The 24,868-nt window shown below is 37.4% G+C and overlaps 1 protein-coding gene across 4 annotated transcripts in view; it reads right to left on the bottom strand.

The window, feature by feature from the left end:
* Nucleotides 1-244: 244 nt before the first annotated feature.
* Nucleotides 245-24,868, bottom strand: part of LOC113096363 (dedicator of cytokinesis protein 8-like) — a 39,970-nt gene continuing 15,346 nt past the window's right edge. For 2 of the 4 annotated variants that reach the window (XM_026261731.1, XM_026261735.1), the window contains 43 exons: nucleotides 24,540-24,752; nucleotides 24,308-24,393; nucleotides 24,041-24,107; nucleotides 22,954-23,103; nucleotides 22,256-22,336; nucleotides 21,776-21,932; nucleotides 21,543-21,667; nucleotides 21,009-21,099; nucleotides 20,703-20,865; nucleotides 20,020-20,137; nucleotides 19,443-19,513; nucleotides 19,215-19,359; nucleotides 18,950-19,051; nucleotides 18,680-18,775; nucleotides 17,685-17,919; nucleotides 17,337-17,501; nucleotides 17,043-17,215; nucleotides 16,344-16,439; nucleotides 15,119-15,214; nucleotides 14,836-14,985; nucleotides 14,563-14,676; nucleotides 13,642-13,797; nucleotides 13,395-13,531; nucleotides 13,144-13,307; nucleotides 12,818-12,969; nucleotides 12,174-12,356; nucleotides 11,876-12,002; nucleotides 10,794-10,881; nucleotides 10,565-10,661; nucleotides 10,347-10,481; nucleotides 9,452-9,604; nucleotides 8,112-8,270; nucleotides 7,906-8,006; nucleotides 7,443-7,635; nucleotides 7,135-7,278; nucleotides 6,547-6,678; nucleotides 5,866-6,000; nucleotides 5,610-5,699; nucleotides 5,164-5,400; nucleotides 4,921-5,064; nucleotides 3,515-3,621; nucleotides 2,593-2,763; nucleotides 245-1,267 (listed from right to left, as the gene is read on the bottom strand). In XM_026261731.1, the coding sequence (XP_026117516.1) occupies nucleotides 1,216-1,267; nucleotides 2,593-2,763; nucleotides 3,515-3,621; nucleotides 4,921-5,064; nucleotides 5,164-5,400; nucleotides 5,610-5,699; nucleotides 5,866-6,000; nucleotides 6,547-6,678; nucleotides 7,135-7,278; nucleotides 7,443-7,635; nucleotides 7,906-8,006; nucleotides 8,112-8,270; nucleotides 9,452-9,604; nucleotides 10,347-10,481; nucleotides 10,565-10,661; nucleotides 10,794-10,881; nucleotides 11,876-12,002; nucleotides 12,174-12,356; nucleotides 12,818-12,969; nucleotides 13,144-13,307; nucleotides 13,395-13,531; nucleotides 13,642-13,797; nucleotides 14,563-14,676; nucleotides 14,836-14,985; nucleotides 15,119-15,214; nucleotides 16,344-16,439; nucleotides 17,043-17,215; nucleotides 17,337-17,501; nucleotides 17,685-17,919; nucleotides 18,680-18,775; nucleotides 18,950-19,051; nucleotides 19,215-19,359; nucleotides 19,443-19,513; nucleotides 20,020-20,137; nucleotides 20,703-20,865; nucleotides 21,009-21,099; nucleotides 21,543-21,667; nucleotides 21,776-21,932; nucleotides 22,256-22,336; nucleotides 22,954-23,103; nucleotides 24,041-24,107; nucleotides 24,308-24,393; nucleotides 24,540-24,752 (5,751 nt within the window). In that variant the 3' untranslated portion in view covers nucleotides 245-1,215. Of the gene's footprint in view, nucleotides 1,287-2,592; nucleotides 2,764-3,514; nucleotides 3,622-4,920; nucleotides 5,065-5,163; nucleotides 5,401-5,609; nucleotides 5,700-5,865; nucleotides 6,001-6,546; nucleotides 6,679-7,134; nucleotides 7,279-7,442; nucleotides 7,636-7,905; nucleotides 8,007-8,111; nucleotides 8,271-9,451; nucleotides 9,605-10,346; nucleotides 10,482-10,564; nucleotides 10,662-10,793; nucleotides 10,882-11,875; nucleotides 12,003-12,173; nucleotides 12,357-12,817; nucleotides 12,970-13,143; nucleotides 13,308-13,394; nucleotides 13,532-13,641; nucleotides 13,798-14,562; nucleotides 14,677-14,835; nucleotides 14,986-15,118; nucleotides 15,215-16,343; nucleotides 16,440-17,042; nucleotides 17,216-17,336; nucleotides 17,502-17,684; nucleotides 17,920-18,679; nucleotides 18,776-18,949; nucleotides 19,052-19,214; nucleotides 19,360-19,442; nucleotides 19,514-20,019; nucleotides 20,138-20,702; nucleotides 20,866-21,008; nucleotides 21,100-21,542; nucleotides 21,668-21,775; nucleotides 21,933-22,255; nucleotides 22,337-22,953; nucleotides 23,104-24,040; nucleotides 24,108-24,307; nucleotides 24,394-24,539; nucleotides 24,753-24,868 lie in introns of all 4 variants that reach the window. The other 2 variants (XM_026261733.1, XM_026261734.1) reach the window with 2 other exon arrangements.

The following is a 24,868-nucleotide window of genomic DNA, read 5'->3' as shown; positions in this document are numbered from 1 at the left end:
TGAGATCTGTTTCACGAACCTGTTCCTGTTCTAACGCTTGAAAAGCCGTTGAAACACTGACCCATGCGATAAACGTCATCACGCAACGACAGGAAGCTGAGCTGGATCTTTTAAGGATCAACCTGTGGCCTGACTGTATATATAGAAAATCAAGAACAATGCCACTGAATGATATTTTATAATGCAAGAATAGACCTAGATAACACTTTTAAAGTCAAAATAATATTTCTCAACACGATATTACGGTACAACAAGTTATAAAATGGTAGTTTTTATTAGGAAGTGCATGAAAGTATATTTGTGTTTATTTTGAAATTGCAATGAACTATACATTTAATAAATGTTCTTAGCTTTCAGAGCAGTAACATTTAACATATGTAACAAAGCACTGGAAACACAAACAATGTATGAGCTTATGTGCAGTTCACTTTAAAAAAAAAAAAACATATTTGAAAAGAATAAATCACTTTTTAGAAAAAGAAAAAAAAACCTAAGGAAATTAATTTGACAATTTCCAGTTATTTAAGAAAAAGATGCACTTGATGCATTTGATGCACTCCTACTCTACACTTTTAACTGATTCTGTTCTTTTTATCTCTGTAAACCTGATTTACTTTTATTCTGGTCACATTTTAATATTGGAATGAATCTAAGACCTAAATATTCTCCATAAATAAAATAGAACTATATATACATAACTCTCGTATAAATCTTTGCAATTGTAATATACATAGACTAGAACAAATCGAGTAATCATGATTTATGCTATATTAGCTCTATGTAAACATACAAATGAAGAGGTGATCACATTTATACTATTAACTGTCCTCTCTGTCCATTTCTTTTGACACTTTCAGTGGCTTTGAAGTTATATCAGGTTTACTATCTTGAAGCAGTTCATTGAAGGTTGTAGATTTTTTTCCGCACATGTAACATGTCTGTAGGTTAAATTGTATTAGCTAAGAATACAATATGTTGTAACATTCTGTGGATTCGAACCATATACAGAAAACAAGTACAAAAAAAAAAGTTCTACATCCCTTAAAATCTATTCCATATATACATTAATACAGAATATAACAATGATATCTTCTGGGGTTTCAACACTGTGCATGAAACTCTGCTCGAGTCATCTAATTATCAGCTGACGGCGCTCGTTTCCTGGCACACTGCAACATCCTTCCCTCGATATCCTCTAGAGACGTTCTCTTGACATCATGAATTTTCATCTTGTGTCCGACGGAGGCTGTGCCGTTTGAAGGAATCTCTGTTACAAACACAAGAGCCTAAGCAGTGAATGTTAGATGGTTAGAAAGAAACAGCTCCACAAAAAGAGCCGCAGTGAGCAGTATGAGTGCTCACATCAGCCAAATTCACACTGTCAATTGTTAGGAATACTGCCCAGAATATAAAGCAGGATACAGGAGCAGATAAAATAATGCCTGTATAAACAGATAAGCAAAGTGAGTCCCATTGAGATAGCCTTCAGTAAAAGAAAGAAAATGATTAATTAATAGATAATTAATAGATCAATTTGACTTTGATTTCTCTTTATTTACAGAACAGGACTGAAAATTGTATTCTACTGCTGTGTGGATAAAAAACGGTGAGACTCACTCCAAAAATGTAAGAACCCTCACGTCATTCCAAACCCATATCCATCCCCCCATAAATCTTTTCCGCTGAGGCCGTGAAAAAGTGTTTCATTCATTCAATTAAAACATTTTAAGGTAATGATTCACATCTAGATTTTTTTTACTTGAGACAATAAGTTATTTCTTTTTTTACTGGCTCAAGTAAAAAAATATAGATGTGAATCATTACCCTAATTGTTTTTTTTTTTAATTGGATGAATTAAACACTTTGTATCTTTATTTTATTCGCATTATTTGCTTTTAACATTTTAGAATAATGTATTTATATAGCATACTTGTATGTAGTCTCACTGGTAAAGACCTTTTCTTTTAAAATGTATAACCAAATTTAAAAAACAAATACTGAAGGCTGATTAAAAAACCACTTATTGAACCTGTGTTGCGTTGTTTGGACTGTAGAACTACTGTATGCAGTTGTTGCCTTTAATTTCACATGGTTACAGTTAATGTAGTTTCAACCCAATTCAAAAACAAAAGCTAAATGCTGATGTCTGTAATATCTATGTTTTTATTGAATGTATGCTACTTACTGTGCAGTTACTGCCGTTAATTTCAGATGGTTACGGTTATTGTTTTCAATAGCCAAATGCCAGTTTGGCCTATTGAATACCAAATAAACATCTTGTTTATGCACACTTTCCTTCTTTCTTGTTTGTTGCTTAAAGATTTTTTTTAAAAATCGGAAATCGGTATCGGCCAGGTTGCTTGTAAAAAAATCGGTATCGGATTCGGCCATGAAAAATCATGATCGTCCATCCCTATTTCTACTACAAACTCCCAAATATCACTATAAAAGTAGTTATAATAAAAGCATCTTCATTTTTGGATGAACTGTTCCCTTAACACCGCTTATGGAAATTCTACTGAACATGAGAGAGGATTTCCATCAATCATTGATTGCAGAGTCAAAGATCAAGTGTAGCACTAGTGGTTATACCTATTCTCAATGCGAGGTTTGATGATGGGCTTGTAGAGCTCAGGGATCTTTCTCTCCAGCATGGGCCTCAGGTTCTCGCGCAGTTTGTTGTAGTTTTTCTTCATCTCATGCTGGTACTCCTTCTGATCAGGAGTAATGAGTTGCTTGTTCTTCTCAACGGCCTCTCCACACCTGCAGGTATGCATTCACAACAGCATCAGCAACACACAAAGCTCGGCAGGACACCAGATGATGAATAATTAGTGCAATTAGCAGCATTTGGACAGAACTAGTCAAATGAGTTTGTTGAGGATCCTCAACAGTTAGTTTTATTCCTCCAGAAGCTCTCGTTCAAAGGCAAAAAGCCGCAAAGGGAACATAAAACTGTGCTCTGGTTCTTTTTCCTAAATTCATTTTAAATTGTTCCAGATCTTTCAAAATATATCTTTTGAGAATTGGGGGGCTATAACGTCTTGGCATAAATAACGGTAACTTGGCTAGAGAAGAATTATGGAGAAAAATAAACATATGTTAAATCACAGTAAATATTTGTCTGCATGCTGCAGCAATCAAAGCCCAGAATCCAACATGAACTGTTCCGTCTGTAAAAAGCAAAGTTGTATACATCCTGGGAAAACTCACTGTATTCGAAAACTTAATTTATTTCGAGTCTTGGTTTAAACATCATGATGATTATGCAAAACAAATGCAGCTGGGTGACATTAAGATGGGTTTTCTCCACTCGCGGAAAAGCCCCTCGGGTGTCTTACATCCAAGTATTTCAGCGAACTTTCAAATAAAGAACTTTAAACAAACCAATCACTATAAAATAAAGATGCTTCTATATTTCCTTTGATCCTCTGATGGAAAACTTGCTTAATTCAAGCAAATGTCAAAAAAAGATTACATTGATATCTCTTTTCCATTGGAAGCGGCCACTCACCGCATTATGAACTCTTTGAAACACAAACGCAGTTTGTTGTGATGACGGAAGAGCTTGGGGTCTGCTGGGATTTCATTCAAGAAGACCTGGGCCACCTCCAATGGACCCTGCAGAGATGCACAGAATGAGAAAAAGAAAGAAAAGGCCCCTCCTCTCTCCAACAGTGCCAGCAGAGAAAATGAATGCTTCATCCACTGGAGGCCACAAGGTAAAGTCAACACATAAGGGAAAGATCATGAATAAGTCTTTGTGTGAGTGATGTCACCGTGGAGCCAGGAGTAGAGGCATTGCCGCACTCTTTTTATGTAGTTTCTCCAAAGGGCATTATATTGTCATATAACCGCAGCCATATCGAGAGGACTTGGATATGTTTTAAACTTGATTAGTGTTGTAAACTGTCACTCTGGAGCCTCAGATTTCACAATAAATAGAGAGATGCTGGGAGCATTAGTATGAATCCCTACAACCCTAAGATTTACAGTACTCTTCTATACTGTCCTTAAGTATTCACAGACTACACTGGAGAGGTGCAGTAGAACAGGCATCTGGAGTCTGGGTAAGTGACGGAGCCAGTTTTAATGTCAAGGGATCAAGGTTCGGTTGGTTAGCACGGGTCTGTTAGCCCCTGCTGGTAGATGCGGTAATTACATCATTTTGGACCCCAAAAACTATCTTTCCTCATTGATTTTAACCTTTTATTTTTAATTTTGTTGAATTATTGTTAAAAAAAATTGTTACAAAATGTGGGGGTCAGTAATATTCTTCTGTATGTTTTTGGAAGAAGTCTCTTATGCTCACTTTGGCTGCATTTATTTTTAATTTTATTAAATAAAAAGATTATCGGTAATATTGTTATATATATATATATATATATATATATATATATATATATATATATATATATATATATATGTGTGTGTGTGTGTGTAATACTTTTGTATTCTATTTTTTAAAATGTCATTTATTCCTGTGATAGCAAAGCTGAATTTTCAGCAGCCATTACTCCAGTCTTCAGTGTCACATGGTCTTTCAGAAATCATTCTAAGGAAACATTTTGTATTATTATCACTGTTGAAAACAGTTACAGTACATCTCTCATTATTTTTATATATAATATTTTGTGCCATATTTAATATTTTTGCGTAACTGTTTACATTTCTATTTATCAAAGAAAAAGTGTATTAAAGTAATAGCAGTTATTTGAAATAGAAATCTTTTGCAACATTATGCATCTCTTAACTGTCATTTTTGATCAATTTAATGCATCCTTGCCATTTTATTAATTTGTAAAAAAAAAAAAAAAAAAAAAAACATCTCATAAAATTTGATTTTAGTCAGCCTCCTTTCACATTTCACAGCTCAGAAGAGTTGCTAGTGAAGTGTACAAGTGTGCATTAATTTCAGACCTGATTGACGGTGGCTGTGACCGATCCCTGCAGGACCATCTGAAGCATCACAGCATCCGGCTTCTCTCGGTGCGTGGCCTCAGCCAGCTCTCTAGTCTTCTTCTGCATGTCCTCAATGGCCACCTCAATAGGAGTGAGGTCAAACTGAAAACAGGTAGAGACCGATTGAGTAAGTAGTCATTTAGATGCCTTTATCGAAATACCACTGCAGATGAAGCAGGTATTTCCCTGGATTGTTATTACCTCCTCCTTTTGAATGACATTGATCCGTGTCTTGATGTAGGGGAAGGCATGCATGGTGGTTAGGATGGTTTTCCGCTTGTATTGCTCGTTGAGTTCCCCTCGGGGCCGCCCACTCTTCGTGAACGGCGTAGTGTACATGAAGCGCCGAAGGTTGAAGTTCTTCTCAAAATTGGTGAGGCGGTCTTTCATCTCATAGTCATCAAAGTAAGGCTCCACGAAGGTAATCTGTATGTACGCCTGATGCGAAATAAGGAAAAATCAACATTACAATTAGGACATGTCAGTGAGACTTAAAGGAAACAAATCGCTGAGGGTAACATTAGTTGAATGAGGCATTTGAGATTTGAGTGCAGAGGCAGTCGACGGCCTTTCAAGCTAATGAGGGTGTCACACAAGTCGTACGGAAGAAAGCTTTTGAAGGAAGAAACACACTTGATGAGAAGTACCTTGTTGGGATTCAGCTTCTTCCTGTCTACTGGTGTGGAATCTTTAATCATTTCCAAAAATTCATCTCCAAAACACTGACTGTAAAAGTTCTGGAAAATGACAAGACAAAGGGACAAATGTGTAAGTCCCGTATAATATAGAAGCTAATTTCAGACCATTATAGCGCTGCCTAAAAGCATCAAAACCTGAAACCTTAAGAAAAACCTTCATCACAAATGCAGTTCAAAACTTCACAGGGTTCCAGAGAAATTTCACCTCGAGCCGGTGGGATATCTCCGGTAAATGGGTGATTCCTGGCTCTTTGTAGATAAATTCTCGCTCATCCAGGTCTCCAAATTTAGAGCCATAAAATCCCACGCGGAAGTAGGTTCCAAACATCCTCTTGTGACCCTGAAAAAGGAAAAAAATAAACATTTAGTTAAAAGGCGGCAGTTGCTACATAATGATGCATGATTTCAGGTTCAAGTTTTTTTTAATGAAATGACTTCACAAAGTAAAAAATATTTTTGGAAGATGTAAATAAATATGAAAAGAAAAACTTTCTACTTCAAAATGTCATGTTTAAGTCAATGTGTTGCTTGCTGATGCTTTGTAATTGTTTACTAGCAGTTTTCCACGCCATTATTTTTACAGTACACTACCTTATTTAGCTGTGATGTGACAAAAAAATGTTAAATTATTCTACATAGTGTCTAAATTAACGCTCCTCTATTAGTGCTCATATTAGTGTTCATAAAAATGTATATCTATTTAAAAAAAAAAAAAAAAAGCTAAATGCTGTTTAACATTGTTTTATGTGAAGTAGAGCATGTCACAGCACAGTAACTTCCCTATTTCTATCCAGCTGCCCACATGCATATAGATTATGATCACATTATGCAGCTTCTTCCTGCATGGCAGAGGCATGTAGGAGGACATGTCATTTGTATGCTGTACCTTTTGAATGATGTTCTCAAAAGCCCTTTGGAGCTTGTCATGTGTGGATGCGAGCTTCCGGAAATCTCTGTGGGCCTCCTGTATAGGCACGATTACCTTGTACACCTCATTAACCGCCTCGTACAACCCGCCCTGTAAGCGAAAACAATGAACAGTAATATATTAGATATAGCTACATAACTTTCTTTTTAAAATGAAAATATATTATTATTATTTTTAATTATTAGAATATATAATATTGCATTATTACAATTTATATTATATATATATATATATATATATATATATATATATATATATATATATATATATATATATATATATATATATATATATATATATATATTTTTTTTTTTTTTTTTTTTTTTTTAAGTTGTATTTTTTTAGAATTTAAATAAATAATAGTCAATATTATTACTATCATTATTGATTTTTCTTTTTCTTTTAAATTCTTCTTCTAAAAAAAAAAAAAAAAAAGTTTATATAGAGAATTGGAAGCGTCATGCAACACAAAGATATGAAGTAGCATTAAAGAAGGTGGGCTGCTTATTTGGCTGTCGTTGGCACATTGTTCCACGGATAACTCACGTTGCTGAAAAGTTCAGCAGCTTGTTCCAGAAGCCCAACTAGGCCATTTTCTGTGAAGTAGCGTCCCGAGCAAACCCCATCCTCGTCTGGAGACAATATGTCGTCTGAGACTGCAGACTCCTCCAGCACGTTAGGAGAGATGTTCTGGTGGAGGGAGATGATTATTTACCACAGTAAGACAAGGATCTCATTTACACTGAACCGCGTGTGAGGGGTCGAAGAGCAGCCGAGACATAATTCACGCCTACGGTTGTTTTTTTCAGAAAGGGAGCCTATTCAAGCGTTTCCTAATCATGATAATAACTCACTTGAAAGGTGACGCTGCCCACAGGCAAGTATTTGTGATCCTCCAGCATGCTGAGATATTCAGCCACCAGGGCCGCGGCATGAACCAGACACATGGCTGACTCTGTAAAGCACTTCCTGCTGTTGTGCTTCTCTGCCATGTTTTGGAGCCAGGTTAGACGCAGGTCCGGAGATGTCTGGTAACCCTTTGCGATCCTGAAGCCAAAAGCAAACCACAGGTTAATGGAAATAAATCAAACTCTGTTTCTAATATCAAAGCATACGTGGACTTATTCGCTCAAGTTATTACACATGAGGCACACTGCAGGGTTCAAATGTGCCACTCGGTTACCATGGTAAGTGCAAAAACAGTAGACAAACAGTAGAAACCACAGCGAAAATGGAAAGCAGGGGAGAAAACCACAGGCCTGGAATCCCAAATGCAGATGCAGACTCTGCTTTAGCTGCAGGAGAATATGCCTGTACCTATACATGAGGTCCATGAGCATCTCAGGATCTTTCTGGAACTCCTTCATCTTGACTGTGTCTGAGAGGATGCTGTTTAGATTCCTCAAGAGTTCATCCACCTGTGGAGACAGAAACCAGTAAGGTCATTCGTTGAGACAGATGTTTAGCATGCTTACTGATTGGGCTGGATGTCTACAGGTCTAGACTTTAGGTTGAAGTGTTACCTGTGAGGGCAGCTGTGTAGATTGCATTTCCGTGTCTTCTTCCGCATACGCCAGGATAGTTCTGAAGGAGCGGCGTAGGTGCTCCTCGTGGATGTCTGAAGACTTGCCCACCAACGAAGCCAAAGACATTGTCACCTGCATCTTGACTCTGGAGAAATTCTGCAAGGACAAACAAGGTGTCAAGGTTTGGCTTCCCCTGACTTATGCCATGTTCTAGTATATACAGTAGCACCATATGGACCAGTTTTACTGCATTTCTGGAGCTAAAAAAAGCAGCATGAACATTGGTTCCACATGATCATATGCTTTTTTTGGGTGAACTATCCCTTCAATTTAAAGTCTTCCTCCAAAGTTTGAATGTTCAAAGCTTCGTGACAACTGCATGAGGTTTCCCAACTAGAAAACAGCCTGTCCCCTAGCAGTTCCTGTCAACCAGAGTCATGTCATTTATCTGGGCTGGCCCTGCTGAGGTTATTGAAGGTTACATTGTCCGATACAGGTGTTAGGCTGTGAATGGAAACGCCACACTGCCAGGCGCGGTCGGCCATTGCTGTCATAGTCTCAGATCACTGATTCCACGGGAGGCTTGAGCCAGAGGCTGAAAATGCTCCGTCCATCTTGCTTAGCATCAGGAAACTGCAAAATGATCCCCCATTAACCCCTGTATTATTGCCAATGGATCATTTCAATGGCGCCATTATGTTAAATTGAGCATATGTGCGAAGCATCGCTGGACGTCGCCAATCTCGCATCTAGGTCAGTTTCGCCAAGAAGAACGGCTGGACATCGGCACCGCTGAGAAGATTGATTCTGAATTTGTGCTGAAGCCGGACTTCACCGTTTAATCTAATGTGAGAAACGGCCTTAGGAAGCATACAAACACAAAGCGTAGACCAGAGGGGTAAAAGACGGCCTGCCGGCTGAAACAAATCAACATGACTTATTCAAGGTTACACTAAAGACAGGACCGTCTGCTGGAAGCTTTTACAAAGCAAGCAAGCAAAACAAACAGACAGACAGAGAGAGAAATCCATCCTTTGCCCATTAAAGATGAATGAGATGGCAAACAGCACGGCCATCTGCTAGGGGAGGGCTGAGGGGGCTGAGAAATTGAGTAAACAGAGGAAATACTCCAGCCATCAGCCTGGTGCACACAGAGGGACGGCCGGCGAGCAGCGACAGGCTCATGTTATCAGGCGACAGACAGACAAAGAAGAGAATAACCGTATAGAGGGCATTGTCAATGTTACGTCTGCAACATCTTATCACAGAAAAGACATTCAGGTGGAAGTGTTTTCATTCGTTTAGCAATTAAGGTGTTGAGTGATATGGTGTCTTACACTAGCAGAGCTGTAGCTGTATCTCATGATCAGGTAGAGTGTAGCACAAGCCTGACTCCGGTTGCCGTCCACACAGCTGCTGCAGTAATGAAGAACCTTCTGACACAGGTCTGCACACTGCTCGGCCTCCTCCTCGAACAACAGCTCACCAAACTGAAAAATAGGATCGTGTCTGATATATATTCTATATTACATGATTACAAAAAAGGGAAGACTGGGGTTGGTGGGCACGGTTTTCATTCCTTGTTAAATATCTCTTTAGGTGCAAATTAATTTAAGCTTAGACTATGCTAAACAGACATTCAATAATCACATTTTGTTAATTCATGACTACATTTATGCAATTGTGCATTAATGAATATAGTTTTTGAATGCATATTAATGATTTACTATTAATTATTCTTATACTAAAGTCTGTGTCAACCATTCACACTCACACTATTTTCATGAATGATGTCAGGCAGGTGGCATAATTTATCAGTCTTTTAAAACTACAAAAAAAAAAATATATATATATATATATATATATATATATATATATATATATATATATATATATAAACTGGTTGCTGGATATGACCTCATTTTTAAGTCTCTCTATAACTTAGTTTAGAATATTAGCTGGGGGGTACATTTTTATTTTGACAGAAAATTGGACATGTTTTTGCCTCAACATTTAAATGATTTTTCTTTTCTTCTGAGAGAATCCAATAACGAACCAGAAATTTCATGTAGACAACAAAACCCAATCTAGCCTACAGCTAAAGGATTTAGAATGAGCTACACTAAAATAAACCACAGGAAAAAGCTTTTATATGGCTATAAATAAAAACAAACTGAATTTCAGCATATTTTTGCACCTTTTTATAATGTTAGCCACACACACGTTCAGTACCTTAACTATGAGAGCCCGTAGGGTGCTGAAACAGTGTGACAGGAAGGTGGTGCTCTGATTACAGGTGAGAGAGTGCAGCAGAACCTTCAACACTCCACCAACCACATTATCCTTACAGTCCGCCAGAGGAACTGCCTGGAACCAGAACACAAAGAAAAAACATTATTTCATGCTAAAATGTTGCAATATTGTTGGGTCCACTGTAAGAGTTCTATTACCTGTACGATCATCTCCAGCAGGTCAAGGACTATGAGGTTGGTCTCAGTCGCCAGGTTCCCACTGATTATGGCCTCCTGATCCAGCTCTGCTTTGGATCTGAGGAAACAACAATAACAAGTCATTAGGCTGTAGATTAGGGCCATGGAGAACTAGAACCAACAATACATGAGACGTGCCACAGGTTAAAGGGAAGTGAACCATGAAATGATGGTACTATTTTATGCTCACTTGTCCTGCCTGTCGTTTGTCTGGCGCCACTGTGTAAGGTCTTTCCTCCAGCGTAGGTTCTCTCTCAGACCCAGCGTCCGGTCGTTACCTTGCACAACACACCAAGACGGGACAGATTTAGAAAATATCTAAACAAAGGAAGTCTGCAGACTGCAAACATGTCCAATTAGACAGCATTCAAAATAATTTTAGTGCATTGTGGAAAAGAAATAATATATTATTCATTGCACCAACAGTAACTGTCCCCACTACAGTTAAAGGAACAATTATGTTATTATTTATGAATCTGCATGTGGTTTCAGAAATCTGTATGATACACTTTATTCTGTATTGAACAAAAGGTAACTTGTTTTAAATATCCTGTAACATATAATGAAAGTGCCAAAATGACACCATAACCGTATTGTGTCTTTCTTGTCCAGATTTGCAGTCAGAAACAACCAAATAAATAAATAAATAACCAATGGCTCATTTTCATCAAAAGGCCCATGGCAGGTCACCTTCAAAAAAAAAACTCTGTAGTAAAATAACATAGAACAAATTCTACTTACATACAATATATCATACATAAGTTCATAGAACATTAGTTCACAAATAAAATTAAAACAGTTATTATTTGGGACTAAATGTAAAATGCTTAAAACCACTAAATCGATGATATTCTCTCCGGTAGTGTAAGTAATGTTTATCTAACAAAGAACAAAGAACATGACTGGGACAGAAATTGACATTTGATTTTGAATTTATAATTACATTTGGATGACTTTTCAGAACACCACCACTGAGATATATATATATATATTTTATTATTATTATTATTATTATTATTATTATTATAAATTTAATACGAATTCATTTAAAATAATATATTTTGTAATAAATATACTTTTTAATGTGATTGTTTTGTGAATCCAAAAGAAAAATAATCTTTTCATAACCTACTTATTGTTTTCCATGGAAGAAAGAAAGTCACACAGTTCAGAGCAACACAAAAGTTAGTAAATGATGACAGAATTTCCATCTTCGGGTGAACTATTCCTTTAAATGCTAAGATAGAAAGTAAAACATGAGATGCAGCTCACCTCCCACCCTTTTCATCATTTGTCCTCTGGCTCCGATTCCTCCCAACAGAGCCTCCTCCAGACGCGCCTTAGCCTGCTGAGACTTCTGGAGGGCCTGGGTGCTCACCTTATCAGAACTCTGCTTCCCCTACATAAACACACACACACACACACTACATTACGTGAAAATATCCTAATGACATCAGAAAGACCATCCAGCAGATGTCTTCCTGTCCAAATCAAACTCCATCCCGACACTGTGACTCCAAGCACTTCTTCAGGTGACTGAATGATGCTGCAGTGACTCAAGTGTTTTTACCCTGTACTCAAAGCAGGAGACGCAGATGGTGAGGAGTTCCAGCAGACGGCTCAGCTGAGATGAAGGCATGTCCACAGTCCAGCGCTGGACCAGACTCTGGTCTGCATTCTTGATAATCCACAGGAAACACATGAGCAGATTGCGACTGGTCTCTGCTGTCAACATGTTGGTAGTTTTCCCCGCCTGGACAAAAAGACAAAGAATGCTCAAATTTCTTTTGCAATATGTCAGATAAATAGAAATATCCAGGCACAGGCCTCTCTGGAATACTTAATTATGATTGGTCAGTTACAGGTATGCTAAACTGTGTACTCTCATATCACTCCCAGTGTTGTTTTTGTTTAATTACCAAAGTAATAAAAATATAGCTGAAATCAAAATAAACTGAAGCTGAATATAGAAACAAAAAATATAAAAAAATTAAATAATAGTAATAATGACAAAAGCACATTTACTCGAATTATATAAAATAAATATTACTTTATAAATAATATTTTGAAATGATAATATAGATATAATACAAATATTATATATATATATATATATATATATATATATATAAAATTAAAATTATATCAATACTTAGTTTCTATTTATGTCTCAAGTAAATTAAAGTAAAAGTAAATACATAACATAATTCATACCACAGAGGCCATAGAGACCAGAGCATTTCTCGCTAAAGTGTTGAAAGGATTTCCAGCGATTGCCATGGCAACAGATTGATTGATGGGGGTGATGCTGTCAGGATCTTCCTCAGGCCCACCAGACTTGCCTTTACCGCCACGCGAGTCAGATACTGTGTAGATCACATTTACTCACACATATAAAACACAGATCTGAAAAGCACGATCCCTTTTCAAACTACCATCATGCACCACAAGAGAGCCATGATCCAGCACTTGAACCCACTGGCTAAAATCCAATATCAAGTCCAACTGAGATTAACAGTGTGACTTGTGTAAGGCAGTACCTGTGAAGTCAAGGTAATTGATGGAGTCAATGATGATGCCCACTAGAGGGAGGTAGAGAGACGCAATCTTAGCCTTGACCTCTGGCCTCGAGCAGCGCTGGTCCAGATCATGAGCGCACAGTAAGCTGTATGTGGCACTGATGGCCTTTTGTTGTACTCTCCCCCTGCGTATACACACATTCATTTATAACATTTGGTAAGCGCACTCTTGAAAAATGTACTAAACATAGCACACGTTCAATGTGACCGACCCCTCTGACTCCATGTCCAGTGCAGTGCTGAGCTCGGTCAGCAGCAGTCCGGTCAAGTAATGCCGCTGCTTAAAGTCTGGCGACAGATCAAACATGGCTGCGATCTTATTGTCCTGGAAACTGCAGGAGCTGGAGGTCTGGTGACAGGGACAAAGATTTGGTCTAGATACTTGTTGTTTCCAAATACTGCGAGTATTAGACGAGACGTAACGGACACAACACAGGAGAATGAGGTTTCTGCACTGACCAGTGAGGAGGTGGAGGGTGACGGGGAGGCGGGGGCAGACGCAGGGCTGCTGAAGAACAGGCTGAGATTCAGGTAGTGCTCATGACTGCACAGGACCCTCAAAAACTCCAGCCTCATACTGATCAAAGTCGAGATGTTCACACTCTTCGCTGCCATCTGAGAGAGAGAATTTAATAATATTTTTACTTCTGTCTGAGCCAAGGTGCAGTAGTTTATGCACATATTCTTAATATGGCACTCATGCAGGTTTTTAGTCTTAGCCTGTTCATTTGTTTAGCATAACTAAATAAATAAATGTACTGAATATATAGATAGTTAATTAGTTAATTAGTTAGTTAAATAGAAAAAATATGAATTAGTGGTGCTCTGGCTTGCAATCTATCTTGATCCCATTGCTTCTCTCTCTTCTAACAATTTCCTGTTCTGTTTCCTGTATCTGTGTAGCATGTATAAATAAACTAAATATATAAAATTCAAACATATTATTTAGTGTTGAAGGAACGTGATAAGATTCACCCCTTTCACCTAATATTTCTCTAGCAGAGCTCCAAAATATATTTACATTTATATATTTATAAATAATATTTTAATGGTATTATTGCAGCATTATTGTTGGATTTTTTGGATTCCAGGTTATGGAATCATTATTATAATTATAGATTTTTTTTAACGCAAATACCCAGCAGATTTTCTACAAATTAGTTAATAAAATATTATATTGTTTTGTTCATTCATATTTTTGTTTCATATAAATTGATTTTCTGTATTCACTCTGAAATATTACTCGGCTTTATTTTAAAAATCATGCCTGAAAGGTTCACGCTGGACAAGCTTCTGATGTCCACTGAACCGATTATTTGTGATTTGTGATTTCTTTCTAGTATTAAGAGAATCATTAGTAGATGAGATGAGCTGCAGGACCTGGTTGCAGTAATTCTTCACCAGCTGGAACACAAATCCTCGGTCCATCAGAGACATCAGGTCATACAGGAAGAAAGCAAGGCTGATGTTAACCTTCTCTGCCTGCTCCAGTTCCTAAAGTGAAAGAAACACACACATCTCTTCTCATGAGCACCGACAAATAACATTCCTCCAGAGGACCTAACCTCTTGTACGTCTCATGTGCAAAAAGTTTACAGAATTGCCAAAAAGTTAATGGACTAGATTATGGTCTGTTCAGATGGATTCAATCACCTTTTGTTGTTTTACTAAAATGTTTCCAATCTCAGCAGTCACCACATTGACAATAGTGGTGATGTCATCTTTGAAACGATCCGAAAATCTATTCCTACGAGGGACTGCCTTCTTGTCCAACTGAGACACATGCTGACTCATGCTCTTCACCTGGAATGAGGATGTACAATGAGAATTAGAAAAAAAAAAGCTCATAAACAACATCTACAGAACATCTTACACGTGAAACTTCAAGGACAGCCAAAGCTGGTCTGGTCAGCAAAATGTACGCATTCCAACTTACAAGAAGTTCAAAGAAGAACCAGGCGTATTTGTAGACGTACTCTCTGCAGACTCCAGTGCTGACCACCATCTGAAGAGCCAGCTCCTCATGAAACAGCTACAAAGGCAGAGGGATTGTCTTATTAAAGGGGAGGTCTAATGCCATTTCATGCATTCTGACTTATGTACAATCTGTGAAAGAGTTGGTTCCTCATGCTCCTATGAGTATTTGACGGAGTATTTCTGTGCCAAACACACACTTCAGGGTTTGTGTAAGTTTTGGAAAGTTTTTTTGACTATGGCTCTTCATGACATCATAAAGGGCAGAAGTCCTTGTATGGACATGTGAGCAATCCGAGCGAGAGCAAAAGATGCCCATCAGCGTGCTTTGCTCAGGTTAAGAAAGTTGTCGGCAGTGATGCAGAAGACTTGCTCAAAGATGCGTCATTTTTTTTTTAGACCATAAAATCAAGTCACCAAAGAAGGGTGTTTTTGGGAAGGATGATCTTGCTCGGCTTCCCAAAGAATTCAGCACTAAGCAGTTTGATTCTCCGGGTCAGCAACGGAGTTGTGCAAGTGTGTTTGTTTGTACTCAGCATTTCGGTGATGAATGTTCTATAAACAAATTAATCAAATTTAAATCATTAAAGGTTTTGTTCCTGTTTTATTTATGTCAATGTCACAGCTTGCAGACAAATCGCTACTCAAAAGCTTCACATCCTCGCAACTTTTTAGCTCCACCCATGACACGCCTCCGGGAGCTCAACTGTTTTCAGGGAGAGGTGTAAAGCTGTATCTTTCTTTTATAAATCTGATAAAACTAAAGACTCTGCAGATATCTGGGACTTCTTCTGAATGAACTGGCTCTTGAGTATTACCAAAACATTTGATCATGCCCAAGTTTTTAATGACAGTTGACTGTGTGTTAATGTGTGAACTGTGTTCATGACTAATTAAAAAAAAAAAAAAAATTCTTAACGTATTTTACAATAATGGCCCATTTTTATGAGTGTGTTGTGTAAATGTCGGGGTAGGCCTGGTGTTCTGTTATAGTATATATGTAATTCCTTTTCTTAATGTTTGAAAACAATGAAAAAAAGTATATAAACAAAAAAATTACAATATAATACTACTCTAGAGGTACTCAAGATTAACATAAGATTGGCTGAAACTGTGTGTGCTATGTCCCTCTTAAGAAACACAACCTCTGCTGAAATGACAGACAGGTAACGAAGTGGCAAGTCAACCTTTCTGTTCGTGGGCCGTGTGCTTCCCGTGGAGCTTTGTGAAGTATTGGAGGTGTTTCCAGCTGCTGTCATGCGACTGCCAGGAAGATTTAAACCCTGGTGGAAACCAAATGTGGGAAAAATAAGAAAAAATGCTAAGTGTGTGTATGTGCATGTAAAAAAAAAAAAATGTGCACCCTTCCAAAAGAGAGTACTTTTTCAAATTTTAATTTTTAAGGAATTGTGTTTTTATTAATAACTAAAACTATTAAATATTATGATTTTCATTCACTAAAAAAAATGAGTTGCTCCTCCTACCATGAATTTTGTTCAACCAAAGAATGATATAGAATTTGTCAATTCAATAATCGAAAAAGCTTTAATATTATAATTAATACAAATATTAGATGGAAAAACCTAAACCTAAACAAAAATGTGAAATGTTGATACAAACTGAAATAAGTGGAAATAAGAATAATGTAAAAATAAGTGCAAGTTGAGGACTATAAATAAATATATTTCAGTATAATATAGAACAATATAATATGATATAATTCTTAAATATTTAATAAATAACATACATTTCATTGAATTGTAATTCTGTTTATTTTTTCTTCCTATCATTCTATTTTTAACATTCTGTGACCTTTCAAATTTCAATTCAAACTCAAAATGAATTAGGTCCAGGCCACGTATAACGTTGCATTTGTGTGCATGTACCTTTCCTAGAATGTTGGTGACCTCTGTGTCCTCTGGGCTCTGCGGTCCTGGTATATCAGGGTTGCTGCTGGAACGAATCCGTGACTGGAGCAGCATGAAGCCGACCGTGTTAGCCGTGGCGCGAGTGAGGGTGCTGTATCGGCTCTCTGGATGAGCCATCAGACCTCCTGTGCCTGGTGAACACAAGTAAGCCTCCGATCAGAGACGGACAACAGCAGAGCGAGGCCCAAAGCCACTAAAACTAAAAGCAATTACATCATTGGTGGTAAGGATGATGTCACAACCCTACTGTACCTGTGGTGTGGATTTCATGTTGAGTGTCTGGCAAGCGGAACACAAAGTACAGGTATGTTGCTAGGAGACAGTTTCTGCCCTGATGGTCCTTTGCCAGCTCCTGACTGTTGTGCAGACTGTTGACAACCGACACCACTGACTCAAATGCAATCTGGGCCAGATTTGCTGCACAGAACAAGATTAAAACTCTGTGAAACCAGCTGACAATCCTGAACAAGTATACTAGCCTACGCAGTATGCAAAAATCTGCATGACGTGCAAATGTACTTGTATGCTAAAAACATGACTTTTTCTGTCTTTCGAGTGAGTGCAATACAAAAGCTAAAGCTCTTCCTGTATGAAACGCACCAGTCTGTCCAGCAATGACCATGGGCTGCATGATGAGACGGAAGAGCTTGTCGAGGACCTGATGGAGGAAAAGCACCAGCGGCTCCAAGCCGGAGGATGACAGAGAGATGATGCTGAGCTTCAGTTCGTGCTCAAACATGTTTTCAGATATTTTCTCATCTCCCACACGGATAGGGAACATGGCCTTGCCCTCCAGCGCATGACACAGGGTAAAGAAACGCTCCAAGTGACTGTCCTGTGATTGAATAAAAAGAATTGGCAACAGCCATTTCATTTAATGAATATTTGGAAATAAAAATGTCATTATATAACACTGCATAATATTATGCAATGTTTGAAATGTTACCTATAGAAGCTGATATTTAATTTACTTCTTAATAAATTTCAAGTAATAATATAATACATTTTAATAGAAGTGTTAAGTAAATAATGAAATACCTTCAATTCAAATAAATAATTAAAAATATATATTTATTCATACTTTTTTTATATATACTTTTTTTATTTCCAGTGATCATTTTAATTTTAGCGATTGATTATCCTTAGCTTGTTGGGCTTTTGATAATTTTGTGTTTTGAATCATTTTTCTTTTGCTTTTTTTTGTTTTTATATTAATAAATTTTACAATTTATATATAATTTATTTTTATTTTCGTTTTAGTAATATTAGTACTTAAACTTTGGCTAGCAAAATTTTTTTTTTTTTTTTTTTTAAGTTTTTCATATAATTCAATACATTCTTCTGCCAGCCATTTCCTGCAGGGTTAGTCAATTTAGTTCAAATCAATATATTTTACTCAAGTTAAATCTAGTATAATACTTCAAATCCTACTGCTTTAGCTTTGACCAGGCTCAGTCATGGTCTTTCACATGAGACACTGATTGACAAGAGGTTGTGTTATTTAACCTAGGTGAGAAGCGATGCACACCAGCATTCACTACACAACATATGCTGGTCTTTCCAGCTGGGAAGTAAGATCTGAGAGTGTTTGGCACCTGTGTTTGGACTGAGGACACCGCTTGTAGCTCAAGGCTGAACAGTCCCTTATGATTCTCCATCCACTTAACAGGAGGTACCTGAGCTGGCAGTTTCTGAAAGCACATAAAAGACCCACATTTACAGAATATACACTTTATTCAAACAAATGAGCACACAGAGACACAGAAGAATCATTGAATCTCTGTCCAAATTAGACATTAATGCAAGGTTCCAAAATGATATGATTGGTATCCAAAAAAAGGCAGATGTGAAATGGTTGACTGTACCTCTGGGGAGTGCAGGGAATAGTTCACAGGAAGTTTGTCCAGAATGATTGGCAGACACTGCTGCCCAGTCTGCAGCCTGTCATTGTTCAGCATGGGTAACCACTGCAGGAAAGGAAGTGAAGTCATTACTTTACGGTCACTTTTGAGCATTTTATGGCACCACTGCTATATAAAAGTATTAATTTCTTTAAAAACAAAAAGAAAAACTGAACTGACTTTTTTACAGCTCTGTATACACACACACACAATCTGTTTAGTCACTCACTGAATATCCAATGAGACTCTCCACACTTCCAGTCTGGTTCTGTTTCTGCTGGCAACTGATATGGTAAAAGGTGAGCAGTAAGTGGTGTTTCTCTGTTAAACGGGCTGGAAGACGAATCTTTATCTCATCATAGAAATCAGGAGACCTGTGTAGGAGATGGAAACAGCTCTCTCAAACCACCCTTACATTTGCTTAATATATAAAACCATCGTAAGAGACCATGTTTACCTGCTGTGGTATGTGACAGAAGTGTAGACCTCTTGAAGAAACTCAGGGCCGCTTGATTTTCCAAAGATTACCTTTTTTTTCGAGACAGTGCAGAGGAGAAGGTGACAAATACATCAAATATACATTTTTGAATCTGCTCAATACATTTTTTAATCTCTGTAGTATTGTTATACAAACAAATCATTTGGGATTTAATGGTCTGTCATTTCAAGTAAGTTTTATATATTTCGTATGTCATTTATTCACAATGAACTTGGAATCATACAATATGTGAAATTAATAATTATTATTATCACTTTAATTTTATTATAAATCATATTATCTTTAAAGCTTTGTAAACATTGCACAGGAGTAGAATAACAATAACTGAATAAAACATTTATGTTTACAAATGTTTAAAATAATTTTCTCTTTTCGGACCACTTTAGTCAACTAGCTAACCTGATTTCTATTATATTCCTTTTATATCATTATGTTATAAAACAATATTGATTATTATTGTTTTTCGTTTTTGATGATGTTGTTGTGAATATAAATGCAATGGTATACATTATAAATAACTATTTTTTGCACTCACAGGAATGGCGCAGCTAGGGTCCTCACCGCTCATGAACTGGATTTTAACCGTAATGTTTCTGGCTGAAGTCAAACGGTTAGTAAGATTCAACCTCAGAGGATACACATACAGCAGGTTCCTGTAACATAATTAACATAAATGAATGAGACTCTAAAGTTATTTGCAGACAAAATAATTATTCCATTTAAAAATCTACAATTGGGTGTGAAACATTAACTGACCACTAGATGGCGCAGAAGGCTTCAAGTTCAACACTGATAACAAGGAAGAAACTAGCTGCCTTTCATAAATATGTTTTTCCTGACTTATTTCCATATAGCAATTTTTTAAATGCAAGTTTGTCCTACGATTAATAAAAAAAAAAAAAATAGGCAATTCTACTTTTTCCATAATCTATAAACTCCCTCCCATCCCTCTTATCACAGAGTGTTTTCTAGGTGAGGCAAGTTTTGCACACAATTTTTCAAACTATTTGTGTTCATAGTAAATGAGTGACTAATATGACCCACAGTTCTGCCCTCCAAATTCTGACAAACCTTATTACTCAGAACTACGATTTTTTCAAGATTACTGATTAATCACTGCCTCCCATTTCTGGTAGATCTCAACTTGACAATTTATCGGTGTGAGTGTGTGTGTGAGTGAGTGAGAGAGAGAGAAAAAGAGAGAGAGAGAGAGATTACCGGTATATATTGTGAGGCACATAGACTTCACTGGAAGGAAACTCCAGCACTTCTTTAACCGCGCGGGGATTTTTCTCAGACACAGGCTTCACTGGAATCAGTTCGGGGGACAGACACCCAGGAACCGTCTCTGGCACTGGAGACACTTCCAGTTTCAGATAACCTTTCAAAAAACACATACACATAATGGTGCAGGATGACTTACACGACAAAGTTTAGTACTTATAAATACGATTTTTATTCACCAGTCCACCACTGTTAACTCTTACACATGAAACTGTAAAAAGGCACAGAACATCTCCTCACCAGGTATGATCTTTACACGTCGCTGACCGGATGACCTCTTGATGTCCGCCAGGAACTTGAACAGGTCCTCGTCACTCAGACGCTCTCCTTCCTGCCGGCACGCACAATAAACGCTCAGCTCAACACAAAGCATTTCAAAAATGACATTTTTTCAAATCAAGTCAGAAGGATTTTATGGAGAACAGAAGATAAATTCCTGTTGTAAGAATGCAGAGTGATATTAGCTAGAAGAATGCAATCACCATCCGGAGAATGTGAAGAACGGAATAATGCATTCAAGGTGACAAACTAAAATTCTAATAATTTTAGCAACTTATTTTTCACAATGCTAATTCACAGAGGTTGGATTTTGTTTTTTTTAGCACAGTAAAGCATAGTTCTGAAATACTTTGTAAGTTGCAATCATATTTCACAATATTATTATTTTTGCCCAAAACCTTTGAATGGTAGTGCACATAAACAAAAGAGTTCCCCAAGTCCCATCCACATTTTCTTCTTGAATATTCTATTGGCTAGCATTTCTGCAGTAAATACCTGCTTAATGAATGTGCACATGGGGACCGCTGGTTTGAAGCCAGACAGGATAAAGTTGTCCTCCATCATACTGAATCTATCAGAGTTCCGTCTGGGCAATCCCTTCTTTTCCATAGGACCCTTGCCTGTGCCACAATCAAAATTGTACACAATTATGGATTTAATTTATTTTTTTTTGCTGAGGGATGCATTATATCAACAGAGCAGTGGTGTTCATCTATTCAGTATCTCACCATTGATACTGTCCGTGTCACTTGTTTCTCGTTCCAGTGTGGAGTTGATGGCACTCATGATGTTGACCGTGGCGAAGGCGAACGGCATCCTGTAGCGGCCCAGCCTTTGACAAAACCCCTCCGCTTGATTCTTCAGCTTCTCCAGCTTCTCTTTGTTCTGACGGACACCGAAAAAAAGAGGGAGGTTCATAAAAAGAAAGTGGTTTTATTAGTTACAATATTTCCCATAACCAACTCATATGTGCTTGTTTGAATTCAAAACAATGCTTCTACTCTTCTGGGAAAGCTTTCCTCTAGACATAGATGCAGGGTTTTGAAGGGGCAATTGCCCACCAGACTCAGTGAAAGATTTCCTTATGGACCGTACTTGGTATATAGGTGTATTGTCACAACCCCTGCCAAAATCTGGTAAGTCAGTACACTTTTGGCCATGTTGTGTACATAAACAATGAGAGAGAAAGAGAAGTGCTCCGCCGTTACCTTAGCAGCATCACTCTCCTTCAGTACCATGTATGGTTCAGCACAATCCCCGATCTCTCCCTGCTGAAGAACCTTCTCGATCTACACATGTACAACACAAACACACTGTTGTTACACAACACTGATTTGACATTAAGCAAGCATGCATTAAACTGTGATCAAAAGTGACAGTAAAGACATAATGGAACAAAAAGGGTTTTTAAATCGCAAATAAATGGGAACTTTTTATTTATCAAATAATTCTGAAAAAGTATCACCGTTCCCACAAATATATTAAGCAGCTTAACACTAATAATAATAATAAGAAGAAATGTTTCCTAAGCAGGAAATTGGCATATTAGAATGATTTCTGAAGGATCATGTGACACAGAATACTGGGGTAATGATGCAGAAAATTCTGCAATCACAGGATTAAATTAGGAAAAAATAAAGTATTAAAATTGACAAATGTGGCACATAAACAAAACTTATGAAACTGACTCAAACACTAAAAATAAAGAAAATGTTTATTATTAATTGACAATGTCTCAAAACGGCCAAATCTCTATAGATTAATCCTCCTAACCTACACATCGTTTTATCACTTTATTAAAAATATATTCAAAACCAACAAAACAAGATGAAAGTGTCATATCAAAATACTAAAGTTACACATTTCAATCATTTTGAGGCATACAGTGGCCATTACTCAACACTACCTTAATGACCAGATAGATATCTGGAGAGGGGTAGGAGATGGAGAAAATCGCAGATCTGGCCAAAGTGGAGGCGTCCGTGTGGGGAGTGTGGACCCGCAGGAAACCCTTCATCTGATCCGAGTTCATGTCAAAGTGGAAGTTCTCTGAAATCTGACAGAAAAATACCACAATTAGCATGGATAGCATGAAACAACCAGCCTGCTAAGGGTTTTGCCATATCACAAAAAATGAAACAAGGGAAATTGCAGTGTGCATGAAGAACAATAATACTTCCTCAAATTTCAGGCAGAGGCAACCAATCAGAATTGAAAGAGAGCTCACAAAAAGCAACATTAGCATAGTTTCCCACTAAATGAACTTACTCTGGCATTTTTGAAATCCTAAATTATGTTTTCGTTCCTAAATTGGAGAAATGGGTAATTCCTCCCATTCAAAACACACTCTTCACCAAGCCATGAAAAAAAAAATAAAAAAAAATACATTCTACATAAAGTCCCCATTTAGAATGATGTCTTTTGCATTAACCTTCCTCAGTAAAAGCTAAAGAGGATTAATGTAATACTTCAGGATATTCCTCCCAAATATATATCTGCTGTCAGCCCATTTAATATGGAAATATGCACAGCTTGCATTATAACTGGCTGATTTCTTAAAATCCATGGCTGTCTCAAGTCAAGTTCTTAAATCTGTGGTAAAGACTAGCTGTGTGTATTTGAGTGGTTCATGTTCACTGGTTTTATAGAAGTTTGTCTTAAATTAATTTTGTGAGCAATTGCTACTTCTTTAGAATTAAATTGTTTTAGATGTCTAGACACACAAATTAAACATAGAAACATAGCCTCTGACAAAACAATGTTTATAGCTGTGGATAAAGAAAATGTCTCTTATTAGCTTCTCTAGCTCTGTTCAGACCGAAGTGCAGGAATGTGGGAGGACTAACAGGAAGAACACTGACGGGAAGAATTTTGATTATGTCTCCCAATCTTAAAAAATGGGATTAGGCAAAAGGGTCAAAATACAAAAAAGCTATACCACATATTTGGGATTTTTTTTTCTTTATTTCTTATGATAAGCATCAGAAACTGACCTTCTTTTTCTCTTTCAGGTCATAGAGGGCCATGGTTGCAAAGAGGGGCTCAATTTCAATGTCAAATCTGTAGATGGAAAAAAAAAAATTCTTAAAACCAATATAACCATTAAAACCAAATAAGCTTTTCATGCATATGCTATGAAGACCATTTCAACTTCAAAGTTTAAAATGAAACAGGTTATTTAAAATTAGGAATAAAATCATATATCAGACCAACTATTTAGAGAAAATAACCAATAACAGTGGATGGTAAAGAAGTATTACTTGATGGTCTGGCATCGCACTAGTATCCTCTGCCCAAAGTGTTCTTTGGGACAGTCAGGAATGGGCCGAATTGCTACTGCATCCTCCTGTACAGTCAAAGGCAGATTGAAGATGATATTTAACTTCTAACAAAATCCATGTGTTCACAAAAATGAATCGCTCAAGAATATTCTGTAAAGAACAATGTTTAACACTTAAGCATGTATTTAGAGGAAGTAAGGCATGGCTGCACCTCATCAGTGGGTGGGTAAAGGCCGAAGAGCTCGCCGTAGCGGTTGCTATTTCTGGCCTCCAGGTTGAAACGATCCAGCTCCTCCGGAATGCTGAAGCGCAAGAGGTTCTCCACACGCCAGTCCGGCTGCAGGGCCCGTAAGTTGAAGTCTGAGCTTGTGAGGGTAGTCCTAGCTGTATCATCACATAGTTCTGCCAGGGACGGTGACTTTTCCTGAGGGATAGGAGAGAACATATTACATTACATATTGCATAAATAGGACATTTAGATATCAAACTGGAGCCTTAGGACCCCCAGGAGCCCAAAAGAGGGTGATACGGGGTCCAACC

The sequence above is a fragment of the Carassius auratus genome, unplaced genomic scaffold (assembly GCF_003368295.1).
Source record: "Carassius auratus strain Wakin unplaced genomic scaffold, ASM336829v1 scaf_tig00215912, whole genome shotgun sequence".
NCBI classification, from domain to species: Eukaryota; Metazoa; Chordata; class Actinopteri; order Cypriniformes; family Cyprinidae; genus Carassius; species Carassius auratus.
This window is presented reverse-complemented; position numbering and strand designations above follow the sequence as displayed.